Raw genomic sequence first — 13,307 nt, 5'->3', positions numbered from 1 at the left:
TGGGCGCGGTCGGTGGGCCCTTGTGAGCACTTTGGAGAGCTGTACGAGGCGTGTGAACCTGGCCTGGGCGAGGTAGAGAGAGCGCCCGACTCGCCAGCTTCACCGCCTCGTCGCCTCTCTCGGTCTTGCACTCTCGCGCTCGACACGATGGCGCCGGCTGCTGCAGCGAGCACGACGCTCGACGACATTGTCTCTGTCATCCTCGCCACCGACCCGGCCGAGGTCCCTCAGCGTGCGCCCACCTCTCGCTCCTCCTCCCCACCTCGTCCTCATCACTCACGCACACCCCCTCCCCCCTCGCCCTGGCCGTCCTTCATGCGCCCCACGCAGTCATCACGCACCTCAAGAAGCTCGAAAAGGCGCGCTCGAGCTCTGCCGCCCCCTCGGGCTCGCGCTCGTCCGCCGCCGTCGCCTCCGCCGCCGCCTCGACCAGCACGGGCGCCACCACCTCGTCGGCGGCTGCGGCGGGCGACGGAGCGGGCTCGAGCGAGGGCCGCAGCTTCCTCGAGGGCAAGCTCGAGGGCGGGCAGGACCCGCTCCGGGTGCTCGACCCGGCGAGGCACGCCGTCGGCGTCCTCTACATCCTGTGCGTCGACCCTCGTCCTCGTTCACGTCCGACTCGTGAGGGGTCCCAGTCAGACCTCCACAGTCCACTGACTGTTCGGGTACACGTCGACGCAGGAACGCGCGTCTCGCAGGCGCAGCAGACGACCTCGGAGCGCTCCTGAGGGCGGCCCACGCATGGGTCGAGCGCGCCGACATGGACCAGGCGAGGCTCGTCCCGGAGCAGGGTCAGTCACCTCTCTCTGCGCCTTGGCCGAGCCACGTCGCCGCACGGCGCGGCGCACTCGAGCTCGTCCTCTCGTCCGCTGTGCGACTGACTCGTCTTCCCGCGCAGTCTTCTTCCTCGCCACCCAGCTCGCCCAGATCGGTGACGCCACGTCGCAGGTGCGTCCCCTCCTTCCTCTTCGTCGCCTTTGCGCTCGCGCGTCGCACGGCGAGCTCACTCGGCCCGTCCCTCGGCCGCAGTACCCGGCGACCGTCCCGACGCTCGCCGTCCTCGTTCAGCGCTTTCCGCACCAGGGCTACCTTACGGCACTGCATCCACTCTTCCTTCGTGTGCGTCCTCGTCCTCCATCTCCTCCTACCCTTTCGCTCCAGTCGGCCGAGCCTGGCCGGGCGAGGAGAGCGACACACTGACTCGCCGAGCGCTCGCGCCGTCACAGGTCGTCATGACGAGCGGCATGTACCGCGTTGCAAAGGGCATCCTCATGCGCGACATGACCGACATCGACAAGCAGGCGCGTCGGCCCGTTCACTCAGCCTATCCTCGAGCCCGTCGCGCAGAGTGACCCGGTGCGACGGGCTCGAGGATTCTCAGGCGCGTCGCGTTGGCGCACTCTCTGACACCGTTCGTCGTGCCGCCTACAGCTGTACCCGGTCAGGTACCAGGACCACCTCCTCTACCACTACCTCGGCGGCACCGTCCTCGCGCTCCTCGGCGAGTACGCCCGCGCCGCCGAGCTTCTCGAAATTGTGCGTCGCCCATCTCTCTTTCTCTTCCTCTCTCTGTGTCATTCGTCGTGCCGCACACCATGTGCGGTATCGCCGAGAGCTCAGAACGAGCGTGCCCGAGCGGCGCTAACGACCTCGTCGACTTCTGCGCGCAGTGCGTCTCGGCGCCGGGCTCGCACGTGAGCCTCATCCAGCTCGACGCCTACAAGAAGCTCGTCCTCGTGCAGCTCATCGCGCACGGCAAGGTGCGTCGAGTCTTCCGCCTGTGTCGCTCGCTCCGGGCGGCGCGCCACCCGGAGCTGGCTCCTCCAGTCAGAAGGCGGCGCTCGACACTCAGTCGCCCTCCCTCAGACGCAGCCGCTGCCCAAGTACACGACGAGCGCGTTCGGCCAGGCGGCAAAAGCGCTGTGCGTCCCGTACGCCGAGTTCGCGACGGCCTTTGCGACGCTCGACACCGGGCGCGTCAAGCTCGCGAGCGCAAAGGGCAGGGAGACGTTCGAGCAGGTGCGTCTGGCGCTTGTCGCACTTCTCCTGTCGGGCGCGTTCTGCCGCCCTGTGCGAAGCGGCGCGCTCGTTCCTTGTCCACCCAGCCCAGCGACCTGACGCACGAGCCCTTTCGTGCCTGCAGGACCACAACGCCGGCCTCGTCTTTGTCGTCGAGCGCTCGCTGCGCAGCCGCCAGATCGTCGACCTCACGGAGACGTACATGACGCTGTCGCTCGGCGAGATCGCGAGCCACGTCGGCGTCGACCCGCAGGACGAGCAGGGGCTGAGGGACGTCGAGGGCGAGCTGAGGCGCATGGTGCGTCGGCCGTTTCGCTGTTTGAGCAAGGGGCTGCGACGCCGAGCGCGGAGCAGCTCCTCGCTAATCCCATGCGAAAAAGACTGACGCATCAGCTCAACGTCGCAGATCGCCAACCGTCTCATCTTTGCGACGCTCTCCCTTCCCTCGACCGCCTCGTCGTCGACCGCCGCCACCCTCGCCGCCACGACCGTCTCGTTCACCGACGACCCCGAGCCGTACCTGTCGCCCGAGACGGTGCGGCGCATGACGAGCGCGATCGAGCGCGCGCAGCGCCTTGACGCACAGTGGGCGTGGGAGGCGGACCGGGTCGAGGAGAGCAAGGAGTTTGCGGCCAAGGTGCGTCGCTCGACGTCGAGCTTTCTCTCTCGACCATCCCTTCCTCCCCTTTCTTCGTCGCCGCTCTCCTCCCTCGCCCTCCTCCTTCTCGTCGCTCGCCTCTCCCTCTCTTTTCCTTGCCTTCCCCGTCTCTCCCTGCCCTCGCTCCCTATATCTCTCTTCCTCGTTCGCGACGCTCGCCGCAGAGGATCAACGCGAGCCTTGTGCACGTCACTGACCTGTTTGCCCCGTCCTCGCCCTTCCCTCTGCCCTCCTCCCTCTCTCGCCGCCCTCGCCAACCGCACCCTTCCTCTCTCTCTCCACCCGTGACCTCATGCAGGCCTGGTCCGCCGCCGCCGCTCCTCTTCAAGCCGCATCCTCCTCGTCCGGCGGTGGTGCGGGAGCGTTCGGCGGCGGCGGCGGCGGCTTCGCCCCTCCCGACTTTGACGATTTTGACGGCGGATCGCCTGGCCGGTTCGGGGGCAAGAGCGGTGGAGGGGACGGCGGTTGGGACGGCATCATGGTCGACGACAGCGACTGAGGCGCTCGGTCAGGACGAGGAGGTCGAGGCGGGGCGGCGAGGAGGGGCTTGAGGCGACGAGTCGAAGCTGTGCATAGCCCGCTTTTCTCTCTCGGTCTCTTTCTCGCGAGACTCTCGAGAGTCGTCATCCTTCTGGGCGAGAGAGACTCTAGCGTCTACTGCAATGTCGGCTCCCGTCTGCTTGCTCCTCCTCGTTCTACTTGAGCGCCTCGCGCACGCTGCTGTTGTTGAGGAACTGGGCAAACTTGGGCTCGACAAAGAGGCACCTGCACGAGTCGGCCGTGTGCGAGAGTCAGGCGTCTGTTCGAGGCGACTCGAGGGGGCCCAAGAAACGCGGAAAGAGGGAGAGAGAGGGTTGGAGGAAGGAGACGCACTCTGCCTCGACGAGCGTCGTGCCCTCGGCGTCCTCGATGCGGCCCTGGACCCATGCTTTGCGCCCTTGCTGCTTGACGAGCGAGGTGCGCACAACGAGGTATTGGTTGGCGAACGTCGGCTTCTTGTACTTCATGGCGAGCGTCGCCGTGACGCCGATGTTGCTCGGCAAGTTGAGGAGGGCCTGCGGGGAGCAGAAGCATCAGTGTCGGCAGGGAAAAGAGAGGACCGGCAGGAGACGGGGAGAGAGAGAGAGGGACGCACAGTGCGGCCCATGGCCTCGTCGAGAACGGTCGCGAGCAGCCCGCCGTGGACGACGCCCTCGTGGCCGCACAGGCCATCGCCGACATGCACGACGAGGACGCTCTCCTTCTTGTCGGTCGTCGTGAAGACGAGCGGCGGCACGGCAAACTTGCCCGGCCCTCGCAAGGCGTAGCCCGAGAGCGAGTGCGGGCCGGCCGGGGTCGAGGCGTAGGGGCGCGAGAGGGTGTAACGCGGCGACAGCGGGGTGTCGCTCGGCGAAATGTCGCCGGCGGTCGAGGCGGCGGCCGCAGCCTGCTGCTCAAGGGAGGTGGACGAGGAAGAGGAAGAGGGGGGAGGTGGGGCGAGGAGCGAGGCGGTGGGCACGACGTCCTCCTTGAGGCGCTTGACGACGTCGAGGTTGTGCAGGCCCTTCTCGATCGAGTCGCGGATCTCGTGCGCGTCCGGGTGGTCCTTGGGCGGCGGGTGCGGTGTCGGGAAGGGGAAGACGAGCGACAGGAGCTGAGGTCGAGGGGCGACGAGCGCGACGGCGTACCCGGCGACGAGCCCGGTCGACAGGAGCGCGGTCGACAGGAGGAACAGGGACCGCTTTGGCGGTGCGCCCGTGTTGGCCGAGGTCGAGGGAGCCCGGGCGAGTGAAGGTCGGGACGACGAGGTGGCCGTCGACAGCAACCGGCGCGGTGGTGCGCCCGCCGAGGTGGTCCACGTGCGAGGGAGCACGCCGTGTGCGACTCGCTTGGCTGCCGTCATCGCTGTGCAGTGCGGCGAGAGAGGGACGGACGAGGGCGAGGCCGGCGCTGTGTGCCGGACTCCGGCTCTCTCGCAGGAACGAGTCTCACAAATTCGAGTGCGGCATTACAGCCTCGCGTATCGCTCGACGAGCCACGCCTTGACCTCCTCAAACTCCTGGCTCCCGAGCTGGTGCCCCATCCCAGCGTGCGCCGAGAACCTGAACTTGCCCGGCTTGCGACCGCCCTCGCCGCCCTCGTCCAGCTCGAGCTCGTCCACCAGGTACCGCCGCCCGCTCTGCGCTCGCTCGAACGAGATGACGCTGTCGGCCGTGCCGTGCGCCCACAGGATGGGCGTCTCGAGCGCCGTCGGCGACAGGTGCTGCGCGACAGCAGCTGCGTGAGCCCTCATCTCGGGCCCGTGCAAGAGGGCGAGAGAGAGAGAGAGAACAACGCGGGGACGCACCGACTTGATCTTGTCAGCGTGCGTGAGCCCGAGGAAGCCCGACAGGACGCACACGCCGCCGAGCTGCCGAGGCGAGGTGAGGCCCGTCAGGAGCGAGATGACGCCGCCTGCGAACGACGGAAAGGACGGGTGTGGGCGCGAGGGTCAGTGCGTGTGTCGAAGATGGGTGGACGAACTCGGCGACAAGTGCGCTGGGTCTCTCCCACTAAGTCACACTCGACGAGCGAAAGTCGCGACGCACCTTGGCTGAACCCGCCGACCACGACCCGGCCCTCCTCTATCCCCTCCTCGTCCACCTCGTGCTTGACGAGCTCCTCGAGCTGCTGCACCGAAGCGGCCATGCCGTCCGTGTCCTCCTCGGCGGCGGGCGCGTTCGGGCGCGAGATGTCGTACCTGCGAGTCCGCCGAACGAGGTGGGTCAGTTCGGCTCGAGGGGGCTTCCGGCGATGGCGAGGAGGAAGTAGAAGTACCATGACGGCATCTCGGCGTGGTTGATCGTCACGAACCGCTTGGGCCTGTCGAGGTCGAAGACTGTAAGCTCGCGGCAAGTCGTAGAGGCGCAGCCGACCACCTGGACGGCCGCACGCCTGAAGAGAGGGAGAACAGGGGACGCACGCGTTCGTCAACACCCACTTGACTCCCTCGAGCCCTTGCACGCGCGTCAACGCCTGCGCGAAGCTGCGCCAGCCCTGCGCCGTGTCGCCTAAGCCGCTGCGGGTGCACGAGTCCTGGGTCAATGCGCGCCCTCACTGACGGAGTGATACCGCTCGTACGAGAACAGGGGACTCACTGCGACCAGATGACCGTGCCCGTGTGCTCGACACCCGCTGCAGGCCGCAGCACGATCGGCTCGCCCATGTCCGGCACCGCGACGGCGTCGGGTCGCGGGACGAGCGGGACCGGCCGTGGGACCGCCGCAGCCGTACTCGAGCTCATGCTGTGCGCGACTTGCGCGAAAGGCGCGGTCGGGAGGCGGAAGCGCAACACGATGATGGCGAGGAGGGGTGCGAGGAGGGTGAAGAGGAGGGCGTGCCGTGGGCGGAGCAGCGAGCTGCGAGGTTGCGCGGGTGCGGGCGGTTCGGGTGGCGGAGAGGACGGCAGCTTGGCGGCTGGGTGAGGCGGTCGCGCTGGTGGTCGAGCGTGTGGAAGTGGGGCGGAGAGGTCGAACGCGTCGAGGCGGAACGGGCGTCTGAGGATGGACGGTCGGCGAACCGTTGAGCTCCGTAAACGCTGTGCAGCTGTGCACTGACCAAAGCGCTGAGGAACGGCATGCAGTGCGAAGGGAGACAGAGAAGCGGCGAGCGAATTCATCCTCTCGCCAGCGGCGCGCCGAACACTTGCGCGCCTCCCTGAAGCTTCGTGTGCTCCTGTACGGGAGCAAAAGATAGGAACTACCGGCTGCCAAGTTCGCCAGAGCGACGGTCAAACGCGCAAAAAGAGAAGCGACCAGAGCAGGACTTGAACCTGCGCAGGCAAAGCCTAATAGATGGCGAGTTGATTCGAGTCTATCCCCTTAACCGCTCGGGCATCTGGCCTCTTGAATAACAGCCGGCCGACATTAGCAATATCAAACAGCAGCAAAAAAGGGCGGCAAAACGATGGCGGCTCCGCGTCCTCTGCCCCTATCTGATTCAGGTAGACAAAGAGCGAACCTGCAGGAGGCGTTGGTCCTTCAAGCAGGGGAAAGCAGAGGCACAGCGACGAGGCGACGAGGGACGAGCAGGAGAGAGGGAGGGGCCTGAGCGGCCTTCTCAAAGGGCGACTGGCCGACAGGCACACGACCTTTTGCCCCGCTCTCGAGCCTCGAGCTGTCCGTTCTCGCCTCGAGGAGTCGAACGAGACGGCGTCGAGCGACCGGGAAGAGAGAACTAGCGCGACCAAGGACAGTCGAGCTCCGCCTCCTCTTGGTCTCGGACGGGCCTCTCCTCTCGGGCTCTCGGGCTCGCAGCTGCTCAGTCACAGCCTCAGAAGCTGGTTCTATTGTATGCAGGCGTCGGTGTCGGGCGCAGAAGGCATTTCGGACGAGTGTCGACCCGGACGAGTTGGCCTTCTCAAGCTGCGAGCTGCGCAAGAGAGGGCGACGCTGCGCCTCTCTCGAGCTGAACACGTCCCAGCTCTCTCTCGCGACAGTGTACGAGGCTGTGCGTCGAGTCTCGAGAGCAAAGGAGCGAAGCCGAGAGGGTTGAGCGAGGTCAAACTGCTTCGCTTTCACCTCGCCGGGGAGAACGGTTCACTCAGCTACGAGTGTGCCCTCTAGCACTGTCTCGAGTCCCTCTGCACGTGATATATTGAACCCTCGAGCGCGTCCTGAAAGCGCAGAGCCGAGAGCGAGAGCACCAGCTCGAGACGCGACGAGACAAAGACGAGGTTCTCCCGCTCTCGAGCAAGAGTCGCGCCTTGTCTCTCTCTCTGCTCGCTCGCGAGCTTTCGCGAGGACACTCAGGATCATGTGTCGACCTGTCCTGCACGTCCTCGAGCTGTGTGGCAGCACGTCGAGACGTTCGAAGAGCGCCGAGTGTGGGGAAGTGGCGGAGCTGGCACGCGCGCTGTCCTCTCGCGCCTCTTTTTCTCGCTTCTCGCTCGCCGTCTCGCTCAAGGGGGGTCGTGTTGCGTACCCAGACCTGCAGGAGAATATGCTCGAGACGCTGGTGACCTTCGCAAGTCGAACCGTGTCGAGGTGCGAGAGAGAGGACCGACTGAAGGTGAACCGAATGCGTCGGGCGTGCGTTTGCAAAGTTGACCTTTCCTTTGTCGAACCGGCTTGGCTCATCGGCTCCCTCTCAGCATGCCACCAGAGCGGAGGCTTTCCTGCTACAGGACCGTCCGCTCACCGACACTTTAGCTCTGTGCAGCGTTAAGGACGACTTCCCGGTGTGGCTCCGGTTGAAGAATGCCTCGCTGTAGGATGCCTATGCAGTCACTTCGCGCCTTGCGCTTTCTCTTCTTTTGGCTCTCGTCGCTTCTTTCGCCTTTGCGCCGCCCGCAGGCTCTGCTCTTTTTTGCTCTCTCTTTTGCTGCTGCTGCTGCTGCCTCGAGCCGGAGCTTGAGCTCGCTCGCGCCCTTGGTCGCGCACGAGTCCCTCGCCTCGGCCTTTGTGCGCCTCTCTCTTTCTCTCTCTCTCTCTGAGAGAAGCTCCGACTCGTGCTCGTTGCGAATCGAACCTCGGCTATGCATTTTCAATGATCGCGATCCGGTTAGGCTCGAACGCTGGTCAAGCTTCACTTGAACTCGCTTTAGACTTTTTTGCTATTCCGGCTCGCGTCGATCGGCTCTTTCGCTCGCCAGGGATCGAGCGCGTTCTTTGCGCGCTCACCTGTGCAGCTCAAAGGTCGACCTGCGACTACGATGCAGGAGGCATTGCGGCGACGAGGCGACGAGGCGACGAGGCACGAGCAGTCGAGAAAGAGGCCCGAGCGGCCTTCTCAAACGGCGACGGGCCGACGAGCGCACGACTTTATGCGGCTCTCTCGAGGCAGGTGCCGAGTAGAATAGCAGGCTGCACGTTGCGGCGCGAGGCGACATGGGCGAGGTCGAGGAAGGAGATGAGGTGGGGGTCGATTGCGAGAGCGGCGGCGACCTCGCGTTGAGGATGACGGTTGGACCCTGCGCGGCGCAACAGTGTCAGCAGTCACGACTGTGAGGTCTGGCGTGCGCTCCTGTACAGGCCGCGGTCGGCCAACGTGGCCGAGAGGGGGGCGTGTGGAGGAGGGGGGACGAGGAGAGGGGCTCAGAGGCTCGTTCAAGCGGCTGCTCGGCTCGCGGGCGATGCCGATGGAAGCAGAGAGGCCGCAGCAGGCGCGGCCCACCGCTCTGGCGGAGGAGCGGGTCGAGGTGGAGAGCGACACGGACCGCAGCCGCCGGGCCTCGCTCAGATTTCAGATTTGCTCAGAATCGGCGAACGCTCACGAGTCTCGCTGTCGTTGAGCGGGCCGGCTCTCTCAAGACGAGCGTGCAGCTCTCGGGACGCTCTCATGGACGCTCACCGGAAGACGACGAGAATGACTGCGCGAGAAAGGGGGCCAAGTCCTCGTTGCACTTTCGGCGAGAGAGCGCCGCTTCACACGGCTCGCACCGGCTTGCACTGCCTCTCGAGCCACCTGCAGACCAGCACGACGAGGAAAGTCGGTCAGATCGCCGTCGTCTTGGGTATGCGAGAAGGGTTAGGGGGTCCGAGCGAGAGAGGGAGACGCACTCGAGCGCGAGTTGGTCGCCGGCATCGCGGACGAGCGGCCCGACCTTTGCGAGGACCTCGGCGTTGTACGAGTTGAGCCACTCGAGCTCGCGCATCTCGAGGAGCGACGGCTCGACGAGGTTGGTCGCGATCGGGCACTGCGAGGCGGGACGAGCGTGGCGTGAGCGGGCCCGGTTCGCTCGACCCAGAGCGTGGCTGGAAACGAGGAGAGGGCGAGGACGCACCATAGTGAGGTGCTCCATGGCAAGGTACTTGACGCCGCCGAACGAGTGCTCCGTCTTGGCCGGGACGACGCACACGAGGTTCTCGATCCGGATGCCGAACGCGCCGTCGTGGTAGTAGCCCGGCTCGTTCGACAGGATCTGGTGCGGCTCGAGCTGCATGTACGAGAGAGGGAGGGGCGTCGTCAGTGACCGTCGCAGGAAGGGAAGGCTGGAAAAAGGAGGGAGCGAGGCACACCTTGACGTCGTTGTACGCGACGCGCGTCCCGATGCCCATCGGGCCCTCGTGCACGTTGAGGAAGTGCCCGACGCCGTGACCGGTCCCGTGGCGGTAGTCTGCGGGTCGGCGCAAGGTCTGTCAGGTGCCGCTCGAGGTGGACCGCGAGGCGGCGAGAGAGGGAGGGAGGAAGGAAGGGAGCGTGGGGCGCACCGAGGCCATCCTGCCACAGCGCCTTGCGCGCCCATGGGTCGAGCATGTAGCCCGTCGTCGTATCGGGGAAGACGGCGGCGTCGATCGCGATGTGGCCCTGGAGGACGCGCGTGTAGGCGCGCTTCTCAAACGCCGTCGGCTCGCCAAAGTGGAGCGTGCGGGTGACACTGCGGGCCGACAGAGCGGTCAGTTGACGTCGACAGGTTGGCGCTCGAGAGAGAGGGAGACAGGGGGAGGAGGAAGGAGGAGGAGGGACGCACTCGGTCGTGCCGTCGGTGAACTGGGCGCCCGAGTCGCACAGGTAGATCTTGGTCGGGTCGATGACGGCGCTTCTACCGTCCGACGGTGGCGAGTAGTGGATCACGGAAGCATTGGCGCCGGTCGACGAAATGGTGGAGAACGACAGGCCGCGGAAATGGGGCAACTCGCTGTTGAAGGGAGGGGCCGGCGCACAGTGAGCGTCGTCGACCATCGACAGGCCGTCGCCGGCCAGCTCGAGAGAGGAAGAGGAAGGGTGGGACGCACCTGCGGAACTGCTCGAGCTTGGTCGCCGCCTCGTACTCCCTCAGCTCGCCCGCTCCTCGCGCGAGCTCGTTCTCGAGCCAGGCAAAGTACCGCACGAGGGCGACGCCGTCGCGCACGTGGCAGTCGCGGAACCCTTGCACCTCGGTCGGGTTCTTGACGGCCTTGAGCGACGAGATGGGCCCGCGAGTCGACGTGACGCAGCGCGCGAGGGTGAGGGCGAGGGCGGAAGCGAGGTTGGTGCGCGAGGGGAGGACGACGAGGTCCTGTGGCGGCGAAAATGGAGGAAGAAGAGAGTGTCAGGATGAGACTGCGTCGCCGTAAGGCGCGAGGCGGACGACTTGGGCCGGCACGCGAGACAAGAGGGCGAGAGGGCGCACCTGCTCCGAGAGGACCTTGCTGACGCCCTCGAGGAAGGCGACAAAGTCGTCGTACGGCTCGATGAGGACGTCGAGCTGGGTGAGGTAGTCGTAGGTGGCCTGCGGGACCTGGTCGAGGTCGATGAAGAGGGTCGGGCGCGACGCGGTCGCGGTCGGGAGGACGAGGTAGGCGAAGAAGACGGGGTTGTACGGGATGTCGGAGCCGCGCAGGTTTAGAAGCCCTGTGTGTGCGCGGAGGGGAGGGTCAGGCGTGGATCGAGGGGGTGGGACGACGAGAGGGCAAGGCGGGCGCACAGGCGATCTCGTCGAGCTGGGTCACGACGAGGCCCCAGCAGCGCTTGTCGCCCGACTTGGCCTTGGCGTCGCCGCCAAAGACGTCCTGCTTGTCGAGCTCCTTGCGGACGCGCTCGATCTTGCTCCTCGCGCCCTCGCCGGCGTGCTCGTCGGCGAGGACAAAGACGTCCTCCTTTGGGCGCTTCGGCTTGCCGTGCTCGCCGGCGCTCGCGTCGCGCGCCTCGGCGTCCCACACGATGTCGACGAGGTTGTTGCGCACGGGGACGAGCTCGACGCCGGCGGTCGCGAGGGCCGGGGCGAGGGCCGTGTAGTCGGCGACAGCGATGAGGGCCGGGTCGAGGCCGATGCGGGCGCCGCGAGGGAGGGCCGACGACGAGTGGGCCGGGGTCGTGAGCCACTCTGTCCACGAGGGGACCGAGGGGACGCCGTGCTTCATGAGGGTCCAGTCGGGCGACAGTTGTTGAGCGGCTTGCTGCGCGCAGAGTGGGGCGCGGTCAGGCAAAGGGTGCGCGGCGCCCGACACGAGGGCAAGGGGGTAGGACGGACCTGGTGGTAGCGGCCGTCTGTCCAGAGGAGGGCCTGGTCGAGGAGGACGATGGCGGTGCCGGCGCTGCCGGTGAAGGCAGAGAGCCAGGCGCGACGGTCGTCGAGCGGGGCGTTGTACTCGTTCGAGTGGGCGTCTGACGAGTCAACGATGTAGGCCTGGAGGTTGTGCTTGTCGAGCTGGGTGCGCAGTGCGGCGAGGCGCGAGGTCGAGGCCATGGTGGTGGTCGACGAGGAGAAGCGGCGAGTCGGGTGCAAGGCGAGCGAGCGGGCGGGCAGTCGAGCGAGGCTCCTGAGCATGCACTGGCTCGCAGCTGTGCGAGTGAGACGAGCGAGAGGGAGAGAGCGCGAGCACCGCGTGGGAGATGGAGGTGGGGGAGGAGCAGGAGCTCGCCCTCGCATCTCTCGCCCTCGACCACAGGCTGGCGAGCTGCGCTCTCTGGCCAGACCAGCTACTGCTCTACTACCCGACCCGGTCCTTGTCGCCCTGCGCGAGGCCGTCGCCGCGTCTGTCTCGTCCCGCCTCGTCCTCATCTCGACAACTCTCCCAACTCGACCCTCGACCTCTGCCGACAGAGCCGCCTCGACAAAGCACTCTCACCCACTCGACATGCGCAGCTGCAGCCGGTCCACCCCGTCTCGAGCGATCTCCGGCACCTCTCGCTCGCCCGCCCTCACCTTGCCCGCCGACCCCTCGTCATCTGCCCCCGCGCCGACTCGCCGTCACCTCGTGCGTCGGTCACGCAACTCGGAAGATCGACTGCGCCGCGCCACTGGCTCCTCACCGACCACCCATTCCCCCTCCGCCCTCGCCATCCTCCTCCTCGCCCCGACGTCCCCTCTCCTCGCCAATCACCCCTCCCGCCCTGCTTCCATCACCGACCACTCGCTCCAGCAGCGTCTACACGCGCCCTGGAGTGTCTTTCCGTACGCGCGCGCCGGCGCGCCGGCCCGCCCACTCGTCCCGGCTCTCTCGACCTCGCCCTACTTTCTCGTCCACCAGGCCCTCGCAACTCGTCGCCACCGACACTCGAGTCCAGCACCACCAGCACGTCCACGATCACCCGTCGTCGACATCCCTCGACTCGCAGCACCTCGACGGCGCGCGCGCCGGCCACCTCATCCCGACCTCCGACCACCTCGCAAGCAGCCGGCCAGCTTCTTGGCAGCTTCGAGACCCTGATGGCCCGAGCGAGGAACGTGTCAGTTCGTCGAGCTTCACGGTCTCGAGGAGTGCAGCACGAGCGGCGACCTTCCCTCGGCGGGCGCATGCCGGACCGGCGTCGAGCAGGGCGAGCAGGTGCGTCCACAGCTTTCTCCTCTCGGTCGGTGCGGGCTTCTCGACGTAGTCAAGACGGTCCTGACACTCCTTTTCCGGCTTCCGCAGCATGTGGGCGGCTCTCGGTCGACGCCGACCACGTCAAGAGAAACTCGCGGTCCGTCCCCCTCCCTTCCTCCCATCCTCGTTCTCCTCGCGAGCCATGTCGACCTGACACGTCTCCCTCCGTGCTCAAGGTCAAGTCGCACATCTCGCCAACAAGAGCAGCTCGTCGACCTCGTTCAGCCTGTCGCTCGACGAGCCGCAATTTGGCGGGCGAGGTCTCGGCGAGCACCGACCGCCCACCCGCCGACCGGGCGACCCGGTGCCGCTGCCGCCCAGGATCAACGAGATCGGGTCGTTGGCGTGCGGGTCGTGCAGCCGACGTCGACGAGGGAGCACGA

General features: G+C 66.7%; 3 protein-coding genes and 1 non-coding gene across 4 annotated transcripts; 1 reads left to right on the top strand and 3 right to left on the bottom strand.

Annotated features, from left to right (window-relative positions):
- Window positions 1-147: 147 nt before the first annotated feature.
- On the top strand, window positions 148-3,273 carry RHOBADRAFT_56543 (uncharacterized protein; the record flags this gene model as incomplete). Its single annotated transcript, XM_018418396.1, has 12 exons — window positions 148-232; window positions 331-586; window positions 682-791; window positions 899-948; window positions 1,030-1,119; window positions 1,227-1,313; window positions 1,432-1,536; window positions 1,671-1,760; window positions 1,867-2,019; window positions 2,144-2,317; window positions 2,426-2,656; window positions 2,976-3,273. 12 exons carry the CDS (start codon window positions 148-150, stop codon window positions 3,174-3,176), a joined length of 1,632 nt encoding a protein of 543 aa, XP_018267549.1. The 3' UTR covers window positions 3,177-3,273.
- A 37-nt stretch (window positions 3,274-3,310) lies between these two features.
- RHOBADRAFT_56542 (uncharacterized protein) lies at window positions 3,311-4,559 on the bottom strand (the record flags this gene model as incomplete). The annotated part of the gene is made up of 3 exons (XM_018418395.1): window positions 3,311-3,442; window positions 3,551-3,732; window positions 3,813-4,559. The coding sequence occupies 3 exons, from the start codon at window positions 4,557-4,559 to the stop codon at window positions 3,373-3,375; spliced, it is 999 nt and encodes a 332-aa protein (XP_018267548.1). The 3' UTR covers window positions 3,311-3,372.
- Window positions 4,560-6,446: 1,887 nt separating this feature from the next.
- Window positions 6,447-6,538, bottom strand: RHOBADRAFT_t148. Its single transcript has one exon. It is a non-coding gene; the product is annotated as a tRNA-Ser (tRNA).
- Window positions 6,539-9,017: 2,479 nt separating this feature from the next.
- On the bottom strand, window positions 9,018-11,804 carry RHOBADRAFT_40316 (uncharacterized protein; the record flags this gene model as incomplete). Its single annotated transcript, XM_018413703.1, has 10 exons — window positions 9,018-9,100; window positions 9,196-9,332; window positions 9,420-9,572; window positions 9,655-9,752; window positions 9,847-10,013; window positions 10,107-10,274; window positions 10,372-10,634; window positions 10,749-10,969; window positions 11,043-11,514; window positions 11,589-11,804. 10 exons carry the CDS (start codon window positions 11,802-11,804, stop codon window positions 9,061-9,063), a joined length of 1,935 nt encoding a protein of 644 aa, XP_018267547.1. The 3' UTR covers window positions 9,018-9,060.
- Between the last annotated feature and the right edge of the window lie 1,503 nt (window positions 11,805-13,307).

Source organism: Rhodotorula graminis, assembly GCF_001329695.1.
Source record: "Rhodotorula graminis WP1 unplaced genomic scaffold RHOBAscaffold_21, whole genome shotgun sequence".
In the NCBI taxonomy this organism is placed as follows: Eukaryota; Fungi; Basidiomycota; class Microbotryomycetes; order Sporidiobolales; family Sporidiobolaceae; genus Rhodotorula; species Rhodotorula graminis.
Note: the sequence above shows the minus strand (reverse complement) of the source record. Positions and strands in the feature narration are given on the sequence as shown.